The 19,183-nt window shown below is 40.1% G+C and overlaps 4 protein-coding genes across 4 annotated transcripts; 3 read left to right on the top strand and 1 right to left on the bottom strand.

The window, feature by feature from the left end:
* Positions 1–2,375: 2,375 nt before the first annotated feature.
* Positions 2,376–2,870, top strand: GCK72_003164 (uncharacterized protein; the record flags this gene model as incomplete). Its single annotated transcript, XM_053723849.1, has 1 exon — positions 2,376–2,870. The coding sequence occupies one exon, from the start codon at positions 2,376–2,378 to the stop codon at positions 2,868–2,870; it is 495 nt and encodes a 164-aa protein (XP_053592494.1).
* A 4,820-nt stretch (positions 2,871–7,690) lies between these two features.
* Positions 7,691–9,497, bottom strand: GCK72_003163 (uncharacterized protein; the record flags this gene model as incomplete). Its single annotated transcript, XM_053723848.1, has 3 exons — positions 7,691–7,943; positions 8,521–9,366; positions 9,418–9,497. 3 exons carry the CDS (start codon positions 9,495–9,497, stop codon positions 7,691–7,693), a joined length of 1,179 nt encoding a protein of 392 aa, XP_053592493.1.
* A 981-nt stretch (positions 9,498–10,478) lies between these two features.
* GCK72_003162 (uncharacterized protein) lies at positions 10,479–11,414 on the top strand (the record flags this gene model as incomplete). The annotated part of the gene is made up of 2 exons (XM_053723847.1): positions 10,479–10,558; positions 10,610–11,414. 2 exons carry the CDS (start codon positions 10,479–10,481, stop codon positions 11,412–11,414), a joined length of 885 nt encoding a protein of 294 aa, XP_053592492.1.
* Positions 11,415–15,288: 3,874 nt separating this feature from the next.
* Positions 15,289–16,059, top strand: GCK72_003161 (uncharacterized protein; the record flags this gene model as incomplete). The annotated part of the gene is made up of 1 exon (XM_053723846.1): positions 15,289–16,059. The coding sequence occupies one exon, from the start codon at positions 15,289–15,291 to the stop codon at positions 16,057–16,059; it is 771 nt and encodes a 256-aa protein (XP_053592491.1).
* Positions 16,060–19,183: the final 3,124 nt, after the last annotated feature.

Here is a 19,183-nt window from a genome sequence, read left to right as displayed (position 1 = left end):
CGCCGCCTTTGTCCTGACAAGGGAAGTCTTTGGAGGCGCCACTTTCAAATGACCTATAAACTTGGTCATAGGTATTTTCGACCACGCAGAGTCCATTTCTGCAGTCAAAATCTGCTAAGTATCTCTGTGAGCCGAGTTATGAGCTCTCAAACTTTTCATATGGATAAGTTATTGTGATTTTTGCAACTTACACGCTCAGGAAAACCACTGGGGGAACACAAATGGAACCGCGCGGTAGCGTATGTGTATACGGGCAATTTGGAATTCCATGAGAACAGGATAAACCATATGAAAAGTTTGAGAGCTCATAACTCGGCTCATAGAACAATATAGCAGGTATTGACAGCAGAAATGGACTTCCCGTAGTCAAAAATACCACCTATAACCAAGTTAATAGGCAGTTTGAAAGTGGCGCCTCCAAAGCCATCCCTTGTGAAATAAAGAAACGCATGATGACGACACTTGTCCTTGTATAAAGTTCGCCCATCAAGCAGATCTACCGTAACAAAGGAATTAGAAGTTGTATAAAGAAGAATACTTGATAAGCCATTAATTGTGTCTACCTCTTTAAAGAGATCTGGCAAAATTGATTTAAAATGTTTATTATAGAATTATCATTTCAATATGTAAAGTTCATTCAAATGGAGTCACAGACATTTCAATACGATGGGAGTTTAAGAAGGAGCCAATTATAATAGTTGATTTCTTTGATCCGTCATCAGTTTGGATAACCATTCCGTCTAACTCCCTCAAATTAAATCCCAAAATCATCGTTCCATTATTTGTAATACTTGCACCATGGATCTTCAAACATTTTAGATTTGGGAATCCTCCAGCCTTCCAATTCTTGAATATCTCGTCCAAATCCTTGTTTCCCAAATGAGACTTTTCGAGTGAAATTTTAGTGCAAGTGCACTCCAAAAGATATTCCAGAGTGAACCAATATGAATTACTGATATCAATCTTTTATGGCCACGAAGTGAAAACTGGTCTAAAATCAGGATCAAAAATATATAAGATATTAAAATCCTCAACCAATTCCAATTTACTGAATATCTGATTCCACAACAAAATTTGATTTTTTGATCCATTAGGGCAAATACTAAGCGTCTTGAATTTCAGTTGTAGATCAAACAGTTCAAAAATTATTGGTTGAAATAAACCAGTAATTTTAGTTGAAATCTTGCATTGAAACATTTTCAATAGATGTTGAGTTACAGATAGAAATCCTTCTCCATTATTCTTCCAAAATATTTGGATGCTATTCAAGAAGAAGATCACAGGTACAGTACGCCCTTCAATTTGATACTGTTGCCAATCCGGAGCGATGTTTGTTCCGGTGTCGGAGAAATTGAAGATTTGAAGTCTTTCTTTGCTATTTTCAGAGTGAACTTCAATTTTTCGACTTAAGATGTCCAGATCGACAATAACTTTTTGAGAGTACAAACGAGCAATATTGATTTGAGTAGAGATTTTCTTGGAGCAGAAGGAGAGCTTGATTCTGGAAATACGGGAAGAATCAGTCAGGTTAGGTTGATAAGGTTAACTCACTTCTCACCGATACTCAACGATTTGAATACCTCCCACAGGACCAATCCAGGAAGACGGAGGAGGGGAAAGGGGAGCATTGGCAGAGACAGGTGGGGATGAAATGAGGAGAAACGATAGGGAGTAATGAGATGTGTAAATAGGGGATCTGAGATAGGAGGAGTGCCTGCGTTTCGTGGCGAGACCACAACTAGCATATGGGAAGAATAACGGAGCGACTGAATGCGCAATGGTAGCACTAGGGTCGATCGATCCGTTATTCTTCCCATAGACTAGTTGTGGTCTCGCCACGAAACGCAGGGACTCCTCCAACCGCAGATTCTATTTACACACTCCTCAGTCTCCCCCGTCAATTCTCCTCATTTCATTCCCATCGTTCTGCGATGTCTTCTCCATTTCCCCTCCTCCGTCTTCCCCGATTGGTCCTGTGCGAGGTATTCAAGTCATTGAGTATCGGCGAGAAGTAAGTTAACATTGTTAACCAAACCTGACTAATTTCCTCTCGTCTTTCCAGAATCAAGCTTTCCCTCTGCTCGAAGAAAATCTCTACTCAAATCAATATGGCTCGTTTGTACTCTCAAAAAGTTATAGTCGATCTGGACTGCTTATGCCACAATATCAGAGTTTGCTCCGAAAATTACAGAGATTCATTTGAAATCCCCATTTATCCTAATTTCTGGAAACGTCACAATTCAAATACTCAACAATTTTCTATCGCATGTTGTGCATTTCTATCTGCTATTGAACATCTATTGAAGATGTTTTATTGCAAGATTTCAACTGTTATTAGACTCTTTAATAGTGATTTAGATCGACCAACAATTTCAATGTTGTTTGATCTGCAAGTGGAGTTCAAGATGCTCGCTATTCGCCATAATGGATCGGAGGACGAAAACTTGTTGTTTAACGAAATGTCCAGTAATTTCGGACTGATTGAGTATCTTAGCATCTCTAATGTTTATGATCATAGCTTTAGACTAGTTTTCACTTCATGGCCACAAGAAATTACGATCATGCGTTCCGCTTGGTTCACTCTGAAATATGTTTTGGCGTGCACTTGTACTAGAATTACACTCAAAGGGTCTCGTTTGGGAAACAAGGATTTGGATGAAGTCCTTAGAAAATGGAAGGCTGGAGGATTTGGGAACATGGAGCGTCTGAAGATCTATAGTAAAAATATTAAAAATAATAGGACGAAGATTTTGGGAATGAGTTTGAGCGAATTAGAAGGGAAGGTTATCCAATCTGAGAATGGATTAAAGAAGGCAACTATTACAACTAACGTCAGAAGTATTGAAATGTCTGTGACTCCCTTTGAATGAACAAAACTTAATGTACTTTCTTCTCAATATTTTCGAAAATCATTTTTATCATCGAATCTATATTCATTATGTCTCTTCCCTCTGCATTTCCCATTCTTGCCCCGTCCCTCCTTATATAAAAGAGAGGACGGGAGCGCCTTTTCATTTTTCTTCCCATTTCTAACGTCTTTATGATTTTTCACACCTTCCTGCTTCTTATTATTTATCTTCATTTAATAAAAAGCCTAATTGATCCCAAGTTTGAGGTTCTTCTTCCACTCACACCAACACATCGACACCAGGAAACTCAGACACTAGAGAATGATCTAGACACCTAAGTTAGAGTTACCAAACGACGTCTCCCAAGGATGACACCTTAAATAGCGCTCAAAACAAAGAGACGCAGAGAAAAATGGTTTCGCCCCGTTTGTTCGTTAATGTTATCGTTAGGGCGCACTTGTGGGGGGGGGCTACCTCTTGGAACGGTATATCATTTGAAAGCTAAAAAATTATGGGAATTCGTAACATGTTTCTTAAATTTACTTGAAACCAGAACTGATCAATTTACATGACTTTTAGCACTCAATTTGTTGGTTTTCATCGTTATAATTTCACGTGAATGCCCTAAATTTCATTTTAGTGCTAATTACACTGCACATTTTGGAAAAAAGGCGTATAACTCTGCCTATTTATGTATTAACCAGAGTTTGAATACGTATTCGTATTCTCCACATTCATCATATCTGTTTAAATATCCTAGCTCCTTTTACAAAATTTCTGCTTATTCTGGGTCGATTGGTCCAGCATGAGAAGAATAACGGATCGATAGACCGCAGTACTACCATCGCGCTCACGGTCCCTCCGTTATTTTCCCATAGACAATCATCACTGAACGATTACTGGGATCGATCGATCCGTTATTTCTCCCATAGACATCTCTGACAGATGGTATGGTCTCGTCACGAAACGCAGACACTCCTCCATTCCCAGATTCTATTTACACATCTCTTTACTTCCTGTCGTTTCTCTTCATTCCTCCCCACCAGTCTCTGCCAATGCCTCCCCTTCCCCTCCTCCGTCTTCCACAAGTGGTTCTGTGCGAAGTATTCAAATCATTGAGTATCGGAGAAAAGTGAGTTAATATTATTAACCTAACCTAACTAGTTCTTCTCTCTTTCCAGATTCAAGCTCTCGCTCTGCTCTATTGAAGTTTCAATGCAAATTTTCAACTCATATTACACTCTATAATAGTGATTTATATCGACTAGCAATTTCAATGTTGTTTGATCGACAAGTGGAATTCAGGAGGCTCTCTATTCGCCATAATGGATCAAAGGACGAAAACTTGATGTTTAACCAAATATCCAGTAATTTTGGACTGGTTGAGTATGTTAGCATCTATTCTGTTTATGATCATAGCTTTAGACCAGTTTTCACTTCATGGCCACAGAATATTACTATCTGGAGTTCCGATTGGTTCACTCTGGAATATCTTTTGGGAAACAAGGATACGGATGAGATACTCAAGAATGCTGGAGGGTTTTCGAATCTAGAATATCTGTACGTCGAAAGTCAAAATATTAAAAATAATGAAGAACTGATTTTGGGAATGAATTTGAGGGAATTAGACGGAAAGGTTATCAATACTGATGATGGATCAAAGAAGGCAACTATCAAAACTTATTCTGAAAGTATTGAAATGTCTGTGACTCATTTTCAATAAACAAAACTTAATGTAATTTCTTCTCGTTATTTCCGAAAATCAACTTTGTCATCGAATCTTTATTTATTATGTCTCTTCCCCCTGTTTTCCCATTCCTGTTCCGTCCCTCCTAATATAAAAGATAGACCGGGAGCACCTTCTAATGTCTTTATGATTTTCACACCTTTTGTTACGTTTGTTATTTATCTTTATTCAATAAAACGTGAAATTGTTCCCTAGTTTGAGATTCTTCTTCCATTAACACCAACACGTCATCATCAACATCAATATTAGGGAAATCTGTCACTATGAGAGTTCTTTAAAAGAAAGTCAAAAATCGGTTACACCCATACTTGTCAACCGGGCCGGCTCATAAAAAAAGTGCCAAAAAACGCGAAAATGGCCAAAAAAGCCATTCTAGCCCGGCCCGCGACACATTAACGAATATCCATCCGGCCCGTAGTAGGTCATGGACATAGAACTCGTCGAGATCTAGATTTTGGTATATTTTTCAGCTCTTAATATTCATTTTGACGCGAGTTACGAGCCGGCCCGGTTGACAAGTATGGTTACACCAAGGTAGAATCGAACCACCGACTATAGATTAAGCTTCGGCAGCACTATCACTGTGCTACTGACGTACTCCTTATGGAGAATAGCAGTCGGCTGGCATCAGTGACGATAGTCCAGGACGATGCTCAGTGGTTACATTGTTGGAATCCGGGGAGCCGTATTGATGAATTCAATTTAAAGGTGTGGATTCTTAGTTTAGTGATTTCTAGTTTCGATATTATGGAAAATGGAGTTCTATTCCTTGGGTTGGCCATAAAGATTTTGTTTTCGCACGAAAGGTTGTGAGCAAGAAATTGTCAAGTAATGAGATGTGTAAATAGAATCTGGGAATGGAGGAGAGACTGCGTTTCGTGGCGAGACCTTTGGTGTCTATGGGAAAAGTAACACATCGATCGACCCTAGTACCACCATTGCGCACACAGTCGATCATTCCCATAGACCATCACAGGACGACAGATGGTGTGGTCTCGCCACGAAACGCAGACACTCCTCCAATCCCAGAGTCTATTGACACATCTCATTCTCCCTGTCGATTCTCCTCATTTCATCCCCATCGTTCTGCAATGTCTTCTCCATTTCCCCTCCTTCGTCTTCCTCGATTAGTTCTTTTCAATGTATTCAAATCATTGAGTATTGGCGAGAAGTGAGTTAACCTTATCAATCTAACCTGACTAATTCTTTCCGTATTTCCAGAATCCAGCTCTCCCTCTGCTCCAAGAAAACCTCGGCTCAATTCAATAATGCTCGTTTGTACTCTCAAAAAGTCCATGTGCATCTGGACATGACGATCGAAAGAATCCAAGTGTACCCTGAGGATTTCAAAGATTGGTTCCAAATTGGTATTCATATCGATAGAGAGATCGACAATCCAACAATCCAGTTTTTTGGACGGCGTCTTGTACCAATGTACAAAACCATAAAGACGTACTGGAAGAGTCATTTGGAAGGGTTTTTATGTGTCACAAGACATCTTCTGAAGATGTTTCACTGCGAGATATCAACCGGAAAGGATTGCTGGCGGAATGATTTTTTCAAACCGATAATTTCTGAGTTGTTCGAGCTACAAGTGAAATTCAAGAGGCTCACTATTCGCCTTAATGGATCAACGGATGAACACTTGTTCTGGAACCAAATATCCAATAAATTTGGATTGGTCAAGGATCTTAGCATCTCATCCGTTGCTAATCTTGGTTTCAGCCCTGTTATCACTTCATGGCCACAGAGTATTTATATAATGAGTTCCGATTGGTTTACTCTGGAAACTCTATTGACCTGTCCATGTTCTTTCATCAACCTCGAGAATTCAACTCTAAAGCACATGGATTTAAATGAGATACTTAGGAAGTGGATGAGTGGAGGATTTTCAAATCTAGACCTTTTGAAGATCCATACTCTGAGGGTCAGAGATTATAGAGATATCTTGGGAATGGATTGGATTGAATTAAACGGAACGGTTATTCAAACTGATGATGGATCAAAGAAGGCAACTTTCAAAACTGACCACCAAAGTATTGAAATGTCTATGTCTCCATTTGAATAAATATTACATATTGTAATGATAATTCTATAATAAAAATTTGAATTCAATTTGTTGGATTTCTTTTAAAACCAGTTGCAAAAACTGCGAGTTGTCTTTTTTAGAACCCATTCACTGACTAGAAAAACTACTTTATTGCAATCTTCACCCAAGAAACTTTCTAATTTCGTAATCTTGATATAGAAATTAGAGTATTAATCCTTCATCAGACCATATTGTACAACCGTCTACAGCTTTCTTATTGTGCTATCGGTGCACTCGAATTTTGTCATAAACCTTATAGTAGTCCTCAGGCATCAGTGACGACAACCAGGGGGAAGGCACTCAGTTAGTTACAAGGGATCAGATAACTAATGGTTATGCCCCGCTTTTTTCTCTCTATCATCAGTCTCATCTCCTTCAACTTCAAGCGATTCACACCCAATCTGAAGATACTCCGGATTCTGAAGTTCTACAGCCATCCATTCCTCCAGAATCTCTTCCAAATCCGTCTTTTCCAAGTGAGACTTCTCGAGCTCAATTCTGGATGAAGTGGAGGTAAGAAGGGTGAGTCAGGAGGAGTCTCGATTATACAAACTGTCTTTGGCCACGTGGAGAAGATTGGAGTGCGAATGAAGGTGAAGACTAAACTGTGAGGTGCTCAACAAGTTTTGAGAATTAAAAATACCAACATTTTACTTATCTGGTACCTGTGGACGTGGGTCAAATTCAGCTGTTTTTTTCAGCATAAAACTGAATACAAAGTTAATTAGTTGTATTAAAAGTATAACTACCCTTCGAACCTAATAAATCCCAACATCTACTTATCTGACACCAGAGAACCTGAAAAAGCAGCTGAATTTGACACAATAAAGTCGGAAGTGTTATTATTACAGCCAGTTTCATACTGTCGAAACACGTTTCACTTCCGTCTGTACTACCGCACAGACTTCGACAAGAAGATATCTATTCACTGACCAGAAGATTCGTAATCTCCACGGCTATTGCTATCTAATGATATAGGTCACATCGGATACCTTTATATTAGGTCTAGATCATTGCTCCTTGTTGTCCTGGAACCTCGTTAACGGGGTCGGGGTTTCCATCGGCTTCTAGTCGTCCTCCGTTTCCAGTTGGTGGGATGTTTCCTGAGTCTCCTTGGCCTTCTTGTGATTCTGGTGGGCAATCGAAGCAAAAGTCAGGGACGGATGGAGCCCCTTGGGAACCATAAGCACCGACTCCGCAAGAGCAGCAGGATCCTCCAGTTCCACCTCCTCTAGCACCTCCAGCGGCATATCTTCCACTTTAGAACGCAACACCTCAGATGTTTGACCAAAATTGTTGCTCCATTACTCGAGATTATCTGGATATTAGTCTCCAGACGTTTTAGATTTGGTAACTCTCCAGCGCTCCATCAGAGATCCAAATCTTGGTTAACAATATCAGATGGAGATCATGGAGAGATCAAGGCAGTGTTCAGAGTGAGTAAGCAGGAGTACGTAGTGATGTGATTTTTCTGTCTTGTTGGTATGAGTGGAAGAAGAACTTCAAACATACATCTTTTATTAAATGAAGATGAATAAAGAAAGGAACAAAAGGTGCGAAAAATGAAAAAGACATTAGAAATGGGAAGAAAGATGATAAGGCGCAAGCGCATAAAGTTGTGGGCGGAGCTTAAACTGCAAGCTCTTAATTTGGAAAAAACAACTGGAATTAGAACCGCGCCGCTTATTTAAGCTTGCAGTTTAAGCTCCGCCCACAATTTTATGCGCTTGCGTGTTTCAGCACGCGAATTTTTTTTTTGAAAATCGTTGTCGAAACTTTATTTTTTCGACAGTAATGAATAATGAAGTTTTGTTTATGTAATTGGAGTTACAGACATTTCAATATTGCGGAAGTTAGTTTTGATAGTTGCCTTCTTTGATCCGTCATCAGTTTGGATAACCATTCCATTTAATTCCCTAAAAGTCGTTCCCAAAATATGTCCTCCGTCATCCGTGATCATCAGGCTATCGAGCCGCAGACATTTTAGATTCGGTAACCCTCCAGCCTTCCAATTTTTGAGAATCACATCCAAATCCTTGTTTCCCATATGAGATCTCCTGTGGGTAATTGTAGTGCAAGTGCACGCTAAAAGAGATTCAAGACTGAACCAAGCGGAACTTTCAATACTAATCTTCTGTGGCCATGAAGCAAAAACTGGTGGGAAACCAGGATCAAGACCGGATAAAATTACAAGATCCTCGACCAGTTTAAGTTTATGAGATATCTGATTCCACAATAAGATTCGATCTTCTGATCCTTTAAGTTCAAAAATGATCGTCTTAAATTCCATTCGTAGATCAAACAACATTGCTATTGTTGGTTGATATAAATCACTATTATAGTAACTAATATTGATTGAAATCTTGCATTGAAACACCTTCAATAGAAGCTGAATAACAGACAAAAATCCTTCTCGATGATTCTTCCAGAATGTTGTGATTCCTTTTGGTATCGGAATAACTTTTACACTACAACATGCAATAGAAAATTGTTGAGTATTTGAATTGTGACTTTTCCAGGAATCTGAATAAATGGAGATCTCAAATGCATCTCTGTTATTTTCAGAGAAAACTCTGATTTTATGGCTTAAGCAGGCCAGATCGACTATAACTTTTTGAGAGTACAACCGACAGTTATTGATTTGAATGGAGATTTTCTTGGAGCAGATGGAGAGTTTGAATCTGGAAATACGGGAGGAAATTAGTCAAGTTATGTTGATAAGATTAACTCACTTCTCACCGATACTCAATGATCTGAATACATCGCACAAGACCACTCCAGGAAGACGGAGGAGGGGGAATGGGGAAGACATTGGGGCAGAGATAGAAGGCGATGGAATGAGTAAGAGAAGAAAGGGAGTAATGAGATGTATAAATAGAATGTGGGAATGGAGGAGTGCCTGCGTTTCGTGGCGAGACCACAATAAGCCTATGGGAAAAATGACGGATCGATCGACACTGGTACCATCGTTGCGCACACATTCGATCTGCTATTTTCCCATAGATCTCAGGTCTCGTCACGAAACACTTTCTGAATGTTCTTCCAGATTATTGGTACAGTACACCCTTCAATTCGAGACTCTCGACGGACTACTGCTATTTGAGAGTAAAACTGAGCATTGTTGAGTAGAAATGTTGTGTATGACCACCGATCATTGCTGGGCCGGAGTGTAGAGTGAGAAAGTCGGAGTAGAAAACCTTGTTAATTCATTCATTCACAGTGAGATGGTTAAACAAGAAGACAGAGAGTTGAACCACACATTTCATAAGATCTGGATTTTCATAAAAGGTACTCAGGAGCAATAAGATGGCAAAAACTCGGGAGATGATCATGTAAGAATTATGTAAAGTCGATTGCAATAAGAATCGAGCACTTTTTGGAGCAGAAGGCAAGCAGGATTCTGAAATGGAAACTCACTTTTCACCGGGTTTTAGTGATGAGAATACTTTGAACAGTACCACTCTAGGTAGGCGGAGGAGAGGGAATGGAGACATCGTTAAGAAGATATTCAAGGGGATCGGGGGAAGGATGGCGATGACTGAGACTGAGGAGTAGAAATGAGTGAATAGAATCTGGGATTGCCTTTCGTGGCGAGATCACAACAAGCCTATGGGAAAACAACGAATCGACTGTGTGCGCAACGGTAGTACTAGGGTCGATCGATCTGTTATTTTTCCCATACGATTTTTTGTGGTCTTGCCACGAAACGCAGGCACTCCTCCATTCCCAGATTCTATTTACACATCTCATTACTCCCTGTCGTTTCTCCTCATTTCATCCATATCGCTCTGCAATGTCTTCTTCCTTTCCTCTCCTCCGTCTTCCCCGATTGGTCCTGTGCGAGATATTCAAATCGTTGAATATCGAAGAAAAGTGAGTTAATCTTATTAACCAAACCTGACTATTTTCCTCCCGTATTTCCAGAATCAAACTCTCCTTCTGCTCCAGGAAAATCTCTACTCAAATCTATAATGCTCGTTTGTACTCTCAAAAAGTTATAGTCGATCTGAACATGGTATACCAAGGAATCAAAGTTTGCTCCGAAAATTACAGAGATTCAATTAAAATCTCCACTTATCCTGATTTCTGGAAACGTCACAATTCAAATACTGAACAATTTTCTATCGAATGTCGTGGATTTTTATCCGCTATTGAACATCTATTGAAGATATTTCAATGCAAATTTTCAACTACTATTTGTCACTGTGATAGTGATTTATATCAACCAACAATTTCAATGTTGTTTGATCTGCAAGTGGAATTCAAGAAGCTCATTATTGAACTTAACGGATCAAAAAATCAAATCTTATTGTGGAATCAGATATCTAAAAAATTTGAACTGATCGAGGATGTTGTAATCTTTTCCGCTATGAATCAGTTCACTCCTGTTTTCGCTTCATGGCCACAGAATATTGGTATCACGAATTCCGCTTGGTTCACTCTGGAATATTTTTTGGCGTGCACTAGCACTAGAATTATACTCGACGGGTCTCATTTGGGTAACGAAGATTTGGATATAATACTCAAGAATTGGAAAACTGGAGGATTTCGGAATTTAAATTATCTGAGGATTCATAGTCAAAGAATTACAAATATTGGAGCGATAATTTTGGGAATGAGTTTGAGCGAATTAGAAGGGAAGGTTATCCAAACTGATGATGGATTAAAGAAGGCAACTATTACAACTTCCTTCCAAAGTATTGAAATGTCTGTGACTCGATTTGAATAAACAAATCTTGATGTACTTCTTTATCATCCTTTCTAAAAATCAACTTTATCATCGAATCTATATTTATTATGACTCTTCCCCTTGCATTTCCTATTCTTGCTCCGTCCCTCTCAATATAAAAGAGAGGACGGGAGCGCCTTTTCATTTTTCTTCCCATTTCTAATGTCTTCATGATTTTTCACATCTTTTTTTTAAACGTTTATTATTCATCTTTATTTAATAAAAGGTCTAATTGATCCTAAGTTTGAGGTTCTTCTTCCACTCACACCAACACATCAACATCAGGGAACTCAGCCACGGATAGACTTGCAATTGCTTCAATTAGAAAAAATAAAGTTTTTATATTTATATCACTAGAGAATGGTCGAGACACCTAAGTTAGAGTTACCTGACGACGTCTCCCAAGGATGACATCTTAAATCATACTTGCAAACCGGGCCGGCGCGTAACTCGTTTCAAACTCAATATTATGAGCTGAAAAATATACAAAAATGTAGATCTCGACGAGTTCTATGTCACTGATATAATACGGGCCGGATGGCTATTCGTTAATGTGGCGCGGGCCCTGAAAAAGTGCCGAAAAACGCGAAAATGGCCAAAAAAGCCATTCTAGCCCGTGTCGACCCGTTTCGGCCCGGTTTGCAAGTATGTCTTAAATAGCACTGAAAACAAAGAGACGCAGAGAAAAATTGTTTTGCCCCGTCTGTTCGTCAATGTTATCGTTAGGGCGCACTTGTGGGGGGGGGGGGGGGGGGGGCTACCTCATGGAACGGTGTATCATTTGAAAGCTAAAAAATTATGGGATTCGTAACGTTTTTCTCAAAATTTACTTGAAACCAGAACTGATCAAGTTACATGACTTTTAGTACTCAATTTCGGTGGTTTTTATCGTTATAATTTCACGTGAATGCCCTAAATTTCATTTTATTGCTGATTACTTATTCTGCACATTTTGGAAAAAATAGGCGTATAACTCCGCCTATTTATGTATTAACCAGAGTTTGAATACGTATTCGTATTCTCCACATCCATCATATCAGTATCCCAGCTCCTTCTACAAATTTTCAGCGAAAATTGTTACCCCACATTTAAATTTTTAAATTTTTGCCAGTTTCAACGGTTTTTGAATTATTTTTGCTTTTTCTTAAATCTAGACCAGTGATTTTCAGACATGGCATCAATTCAATCAATCTCCCAGAACGAGCAATCTTAGCAAGGTTCCGAGATAAAGTAAGCATCACTCATCATACATTGACAATTCTTCTTATTCTGGGTCGATTGGTCCAGCTGAAATCGTGTGTTGATATTAAAAGAAATCTAACAACACCTTTTTTATAGAGTTCACATTTCAATATGTAATGTTTATTAAAATGGAGTAACAGACATTTCAATTCTATCGTTATCAGCGTTAATAGTAGCCTTTAGTGATCCATCATCAGTTCTGATAACCTTCCCGGCTAATTCCCTCAAATTCATTCCCAAAATATGTTCTTCATCATCCATGATCATCAGGCTTGGTCGGAGTCGGAGAATCGGAGACCACACAGTCTGTCTTTCAGCCTTGGTCTATGGGAACGAATCGACTGTGTGCGCAACGGTAGTACTAGGGTCGATCGATCTGTTATTTTTCCCATACGATTTTTTGTGGTCTCGCCACGAAACGCAGGCACTCCTCTAATCCCAGATTCTATTCATACATCTCATTTCTCCCTGTCGTTTATCCTCATTTTATCCCCATCGCTCTGCGATGTCTTCTTTCTTTCCTCTCCTCCGTCTTCCCCGATTGGTCCTGTGCGAGATATTCAAGTCATTGAATATCGAAGAAAAGTAAGTTAATCTTATTAACCAAACCTGACTAATTCTTTTCGTATTTCCAGAGTTAAACTCTCCATCTGCTTCAAGAAAATCTCGATTCAAATCAATAATGCTCGTTTGTACTCTCAAAAAGTTATAGTCGATCTGCACTGGTTAAGCCACAAAATCAGAGTTTGCTCCGAAGATTACAGCGATTCATTTATAATCTCCATTTATTCTGATTCCTGGAAACGTCACAATTCAAATACTCAACAATTTTCTATCGTTGGTTGTACATTTCTATCCGCTATTGAATATCTACTGAAGATGTTTTATTGCAAGATTTCAACTGCTATTGAGCACCATAATAGTGATTTATATGAACCAACGATTTCACTGTTGTTTGATCTGCAAGTGGAATTCAAGATGCTCTCTATTGAACTTAATGGATCAGAAGATCGAATCTTATTGTGGAATCAGATATCTAAAAAACTTGAACTGATCGAGGATCTTATAATCTTTTCCGGTAGGAATCGTTTCACACCAGTTTTCGCTTCATGGCCACAGAATATTGCTATCTTTAGTTCCGTTGTGTTCACTCTGGAATCTCTTTTGGAGTGCAATTGCACTAGAATTATACTCAAATGGTCTCATTTGGGAAACAAAGATTTGGAAGTGATACTCAAGAATTGGAAGACTGGAAAGTTACCAAATTTAACATTTCTGCGGGTCGATAGAGAGATCACAGATAATGGAGCGACAATTTTGGGAATGAGTTTGAGCGAATTAGACGGAACGGACATCCAAACTGATGACGGATCAAAGAATGCAACTATTAACACTGGTCATCGAATGTTTTTTGAAATGTCGATATATTAACGTTAATAAATATCATTGAACATTAATTTTATAATAAATAGCCATCTAGCCCGTAGTAGGTCACGTACATAGAGCTCATCGAGATCTACATTTTGGTATATTTTTGAGCTCATAACATTGCGTTTGAAGCGAGTCGATCCGTGTCAGCCCGTTCCGGCCTTTGCAAGTATGCTTTTTTCCCACCTTTGTTATATTACATGTATTCCTTCAATAAACTAAAATCACTGAACCATGGACCGAACCGATACAACGGAGACTCTATAAAATCTCACTAGTCAGATGCCCGACATTGGTGCATCGACCGAATTGAGCAATTGAAAGATTTATCCAGGTACGTCCCATTCCACTCAGTGGAATATAGTGGTCCTTGATAACAGCTAGCTATAATAGCTTAAGTCACGTACGGATCTCGGCATCCCCTCACTCCTCTTCGGCGGTGCTTAAACCAGTGAGCTGGATACGATATCGGCAGTTGTTGTGGAAAAGAATTCTGCTGCTCTTGCCGAGTCGGAGCCGCTCCACCCCCAGTACCACCAGGAGCTGATGGAAGCCCAAGAACTGATAAAGCTGTTGGAAATCCAGGAAAAGCCGAAGCTGATGCTTCCAAAAAGGCTCCCGCTGGCTTCTGCTTCGATTTCCTACCAGGACCAGCTGGACCAACAGAAAACGCTAGACCACCCCTTGTATTGAAGGTATAACTACTCTTCGAGTATGAATATTCCTGTTCTGGTACTATTGGACATGAAAAAGAAGCTGTTCGCTACTGATTCTCAAAGAAAGTTAACATAATTGAATAAAAATGTTTATTACAGAATTCTTGATTCAATAATGTAAAGTTTTGTTTATTGAAATGAAGTAACAGACATTTCAATACTTCCAGTGTCAATTCTAATAGTTGCGTTTCTTGATTCATCATCAGCTTGGAAAACCTTCCCGTCTAACTCCCACAAATGCATTCCCAAAATCGTCGCTCCAAAGTTTTTAATATTTTGACTAATGATGTTCAGACGCTTGAGATTTGGGAATCCTCCAGCTTTCCACTTCAGACCCCCGTTGCCTCCCTAGCGAACGGCCGCAACCTATCCCCCTCCCTACTATCGATTTTTATATTCTCTATTCTTTTTTCTGTGAATTACTACTACTACTACTATTTATTCCTTACTATCAAATATATCATTTCTACTTATAATATCCTATTCGAATGATGCCTGCCGTTAAACGTGCTCACACGGAACCTGACCTTGTGGAATTCGGTGAGTACGTCCCGTTCCAGAAATACGCCGAACTCTATCAGTATGTGGCACGTCTCTCTAAACTTGTGAACGAGCTTCGCGTCGGAATTATCGAATCGGATCCCAAGAAACTCAGGGAAACTATTGCTGACACTTGTGAATGCATTCCGGATCTGCCCCCTATGGAAGAACCTATGATTATTGATGACGTTTTCCCGAATGCCACGAATACTTCATCTAAGCCTCTTTCCTATGCTTCCGTCGCCGGGAAACCACCGGTTGACCCTTATGAAATTGCCAAAGCGGCTTCTATCCTACTCGATAAATCTTCTCGTGTCGTGGTGGAGAAAATGCTTGATAACAAAGATGATCCTGCCCAAGAGAAATCGGACCTCCTCTTTTTCACTGAATTTGCCAAAGCTAACAATCTTCCTCAACCTTCTGAAGCCCACCGTCATCCTTCCAAATCTAACTACCGGCCACTTAAGCTTCAGTTCGCATCTCGTACCGACCGTGACAAATTCTTGCATGGATACTATAAACGACGACTCTCTGACGATTCGCTCTCTAAACTTCCTATTATCCCACGAGCTCGACGTGATCTTACGAAAATCGAATTGGAGAAACTATACGAATCTAGGAAATTTGTCTATGAGGAGAACAAGAAAGCTGGAGTTTCTAAATATATTATGTACGATATTGGATACAAAATCAACGCTAAGCCCCAACCTTTTTCCTAATTTCCAGTAATCCTTCTCCTTCCTCCTCCCATCATTCTTCATCCTCTCCACCTTCCTCAATTTACTATCCATCTTCTTCTTCTTCCTTGTTTTCCCTTAACTTTCTCCTCTCCAATATCCGTGGCTGTGCCACATTGTCCAAAATCTCTCTCCTAACCCAATTCCTAACTTCTTCTGACCACTCTATAATAGCCCTCACTGAAACTTTCCTTGACGATACTATACCCTCCTCTCTTTTCTCTTCACCCGACGTATCTATCATTCGCCTCGACCGTAACCCCCTAATTCATCCTAAACGTCGCGGTGGTGGTGTCGCCATTCTCTTCAAATCCTCTTCTCTTGTGGTTTCCCAATTAGACATTAACTTCGACTGCCACTATCCCTCCCATCTTTGTGAAATTCTAGCATGCTCTATCTCCGCCTCATCCTCCTCTACCCAAAATTTTTCCCCTATCACCCTTTTTTTAGTTTATCGTCCTCCGGACACTTCCATTCTCCAAACCGACTCCCTTATATCCCATCTAGATTCTTACCTCCCCTCTAATTCTTGCCTCCTTCTTGGGGATTTCAACCTCCCGTCCATCCCCTGGCACACCCCCCCTCTCCCATCTACACAAATTCTCTAGTTTCATTACTTCCAAAAATTTTATCCAAAATGTTGCTTTCCCCACCCGCATTACTGATTCTTCTTCCAACATTCTCGATCTTTTCATATCCTCTCACGATCTCCCGATTCATAGCTTATCTTGCCATCCCCCTCTTCTCAATTCCGATCACATCTGTGTGAATGCTATTGTTAATCCTCCTTCCATACTCTCCGCAACCTCCTCTCCCACAACTTTCCCCCGTCTCAATTATAGACTTTGTAACCTCAAATCACTAAACTCTGATATAGCTTCTACTAACTGGGATAATATTCTCAGTTATTGCCCCACCACTTCTGCCAAATATGATAAGTTTATTGATGTTGTCTCCATCCTTGTCTCTATTCACACCCCCAAGTTTTTCATCCGTCGCCCTAAACCACCCCACAATCTTATCCGTCAGCTTAGGCGTGCCCGTCTTCACCTCACCAGACTTATCAATCGTCCCAATTCTTCCCCCTATCTCACCCAACACTATCGTGATCGGGTTCACAATTTATCCAAGTCTTTTACCAAAACCTCCTCCAAACTGGAACGCGCCATCCTCTCCACTCCCCACTCCAAATCCGCTCGCGCTCTTATTTCCAAACGTATCAAGTCTTCCTCACCCATCCCCACTCTTCTTGTCAATGGCTCCTCACTCACTACAGACCCTTCTAAAGCTTCTGCTTTCTCGGCCGAATTTAGTAAAAATTTCAACCTCTCCCCATCTTCCTCACCTCCTATTTTTGCACCTCATTCTCACTCAAATTCTGAGCCTTCCCCGACTGAATTGTTCTCTCCCTGGGCTATTGAACTTGCACTTTCTAAACTTCCCCCTCGTTGTGGTTTCTCCCCCCATCTCATCAATTACTTCATTATTAAATACTGTGCCACATCTCTTGCCCTCCCCCTCTCTATTATTTATACTAGTTCTTTTGAATCCTCTCAAGTCCCTAATGCTTGGAAACACGCCACTGTCATTCCTATCTTTAAAAAAGGTATCTCCTCCAACCCCAGTAACTATCGCCCCGTATCCCTCACCGATCCTTTCGCCCGTATTTTCGAGCGTATTATCTGTAGATATCTTGTTGTCTCCTTTAGCCACAAATTCAACCCCTATCAATTTGGTTTCCTTCCCCGTCGTTCTTGTACGTCTTCTCTAATTTACTCTATATCGGCCTACAAATCCATCCTCAAATCTCACAAAACCCTTGATATTATATTGTTCGACTTCCAGAAAGCCTTTGATAAGGTTGATCACCAACTTCTTATTGCCAAACTCCACTCTTTTGGTGTCCCCTCCCTTATTATTAACTGGTTTGCTGATTTCCTGAGTAACCGTTCCTATTCTGTCATGGTAAACGGTCATATTGACCCCTCTATTTCCCTCATCCCTTCCGGTGTTCCACAAGGCACATGCAGTGGTCCCCTCCTGTTTCTCATATTTATCAATGACCTCCTCTCCTCTTTCCCTCCCGACCTCCATTTCTGTGCCTTTGCTGATGATGTCAAAATATTCTCCCACAGCCCCTCTCTCCTCCAATCTGGCATTGATACTTTAGTTTCTTGGGCTAACACAAACCTTCTTCCTCTAGCCCCTTCCAAAACCACTTTGCTCCGCCTTGGTTCTCATAACATGTCCCATTCTTATCACATTGACTCCTTCTCCATTCCCGACTCTCCCGTTGTTAGAGATCTCGGTCTCCTCACCGACCCTAAACTCAAGTTCCGCGCCCACATCACCCGCACTGTCAATCTCTCTCTCCTCAGGTGTAACCAACTATTTAAGTCCTTTAAATCACTCTCTCCCAATTTCTACATTTCTTTGTTTAAAACATATGTCCTCCCTCTCCTGGAGTACTGTTGCACAGTATATTCCCCTCCTGCATCCAGCCTCCTTTCTCACTCTCTTGAAAAACCCCTCCGTCTCTACTCTCGTAAAGTCTTACAACGTTGTAACATCTCCTTTTCCTCATACCCCCACCGTCTCGAAATTCTTAACCTTGTCTCCCTTAGGCACCACCGACTTAAATCCCAACTTCTCCTCCTTTATAACTTCATTAGTGGTGCCACATATTTCCCCCACCTCAATTATCATGTTAAAATCTCCCAATCCCCTCGTCGTCCCATGACGTTAATTTGCTGCCATCCTTCTATCCCCGATTTTTTTGCTTCCACCATTCCAATTTGGAATGCGATTACTACTAATGTCCCCCAATTCCTCCCTCCATCTAAATTCGAAACCCTCCTTAACTCCGCTATTACTCGTTTTTAGTATTTCAATTAATTGCCTGTTTTCCCCCGGTTTTCTTCTCTTAACTTGCTAACTTCATTAATTTTCTCCCGGTTATTTTACCCCTTATTCCAATTCTCTCACATTTTCCTTCATATGTTACTAGTCCATCTCGTGAGGGATGTATCTAGTCTCCCCCTTTCTTAATGTTTTTTTTTCTCTGTTATTCTATTTGTCAATAAATATATATATATAAGTGTCTCAT

Source organism: Caenorhabditis remanei, chromosome I (genome assembly GCF_010183535.1).
Source record: "Caenorhabditis remanei strain PX506 chromosome I, whole genome shotgun sequence".
NCBI lineage: Eukaryota > Metazoa > Nematoda > Chromadorea > Rhabditida > Rhabditidae > Caenorhabditis > Caenorhabditis remanei.
Note: the sequence above shows the minus strand (reverse complement) of the source record. Positions and strands in the feature narration are given on the sequence as shown.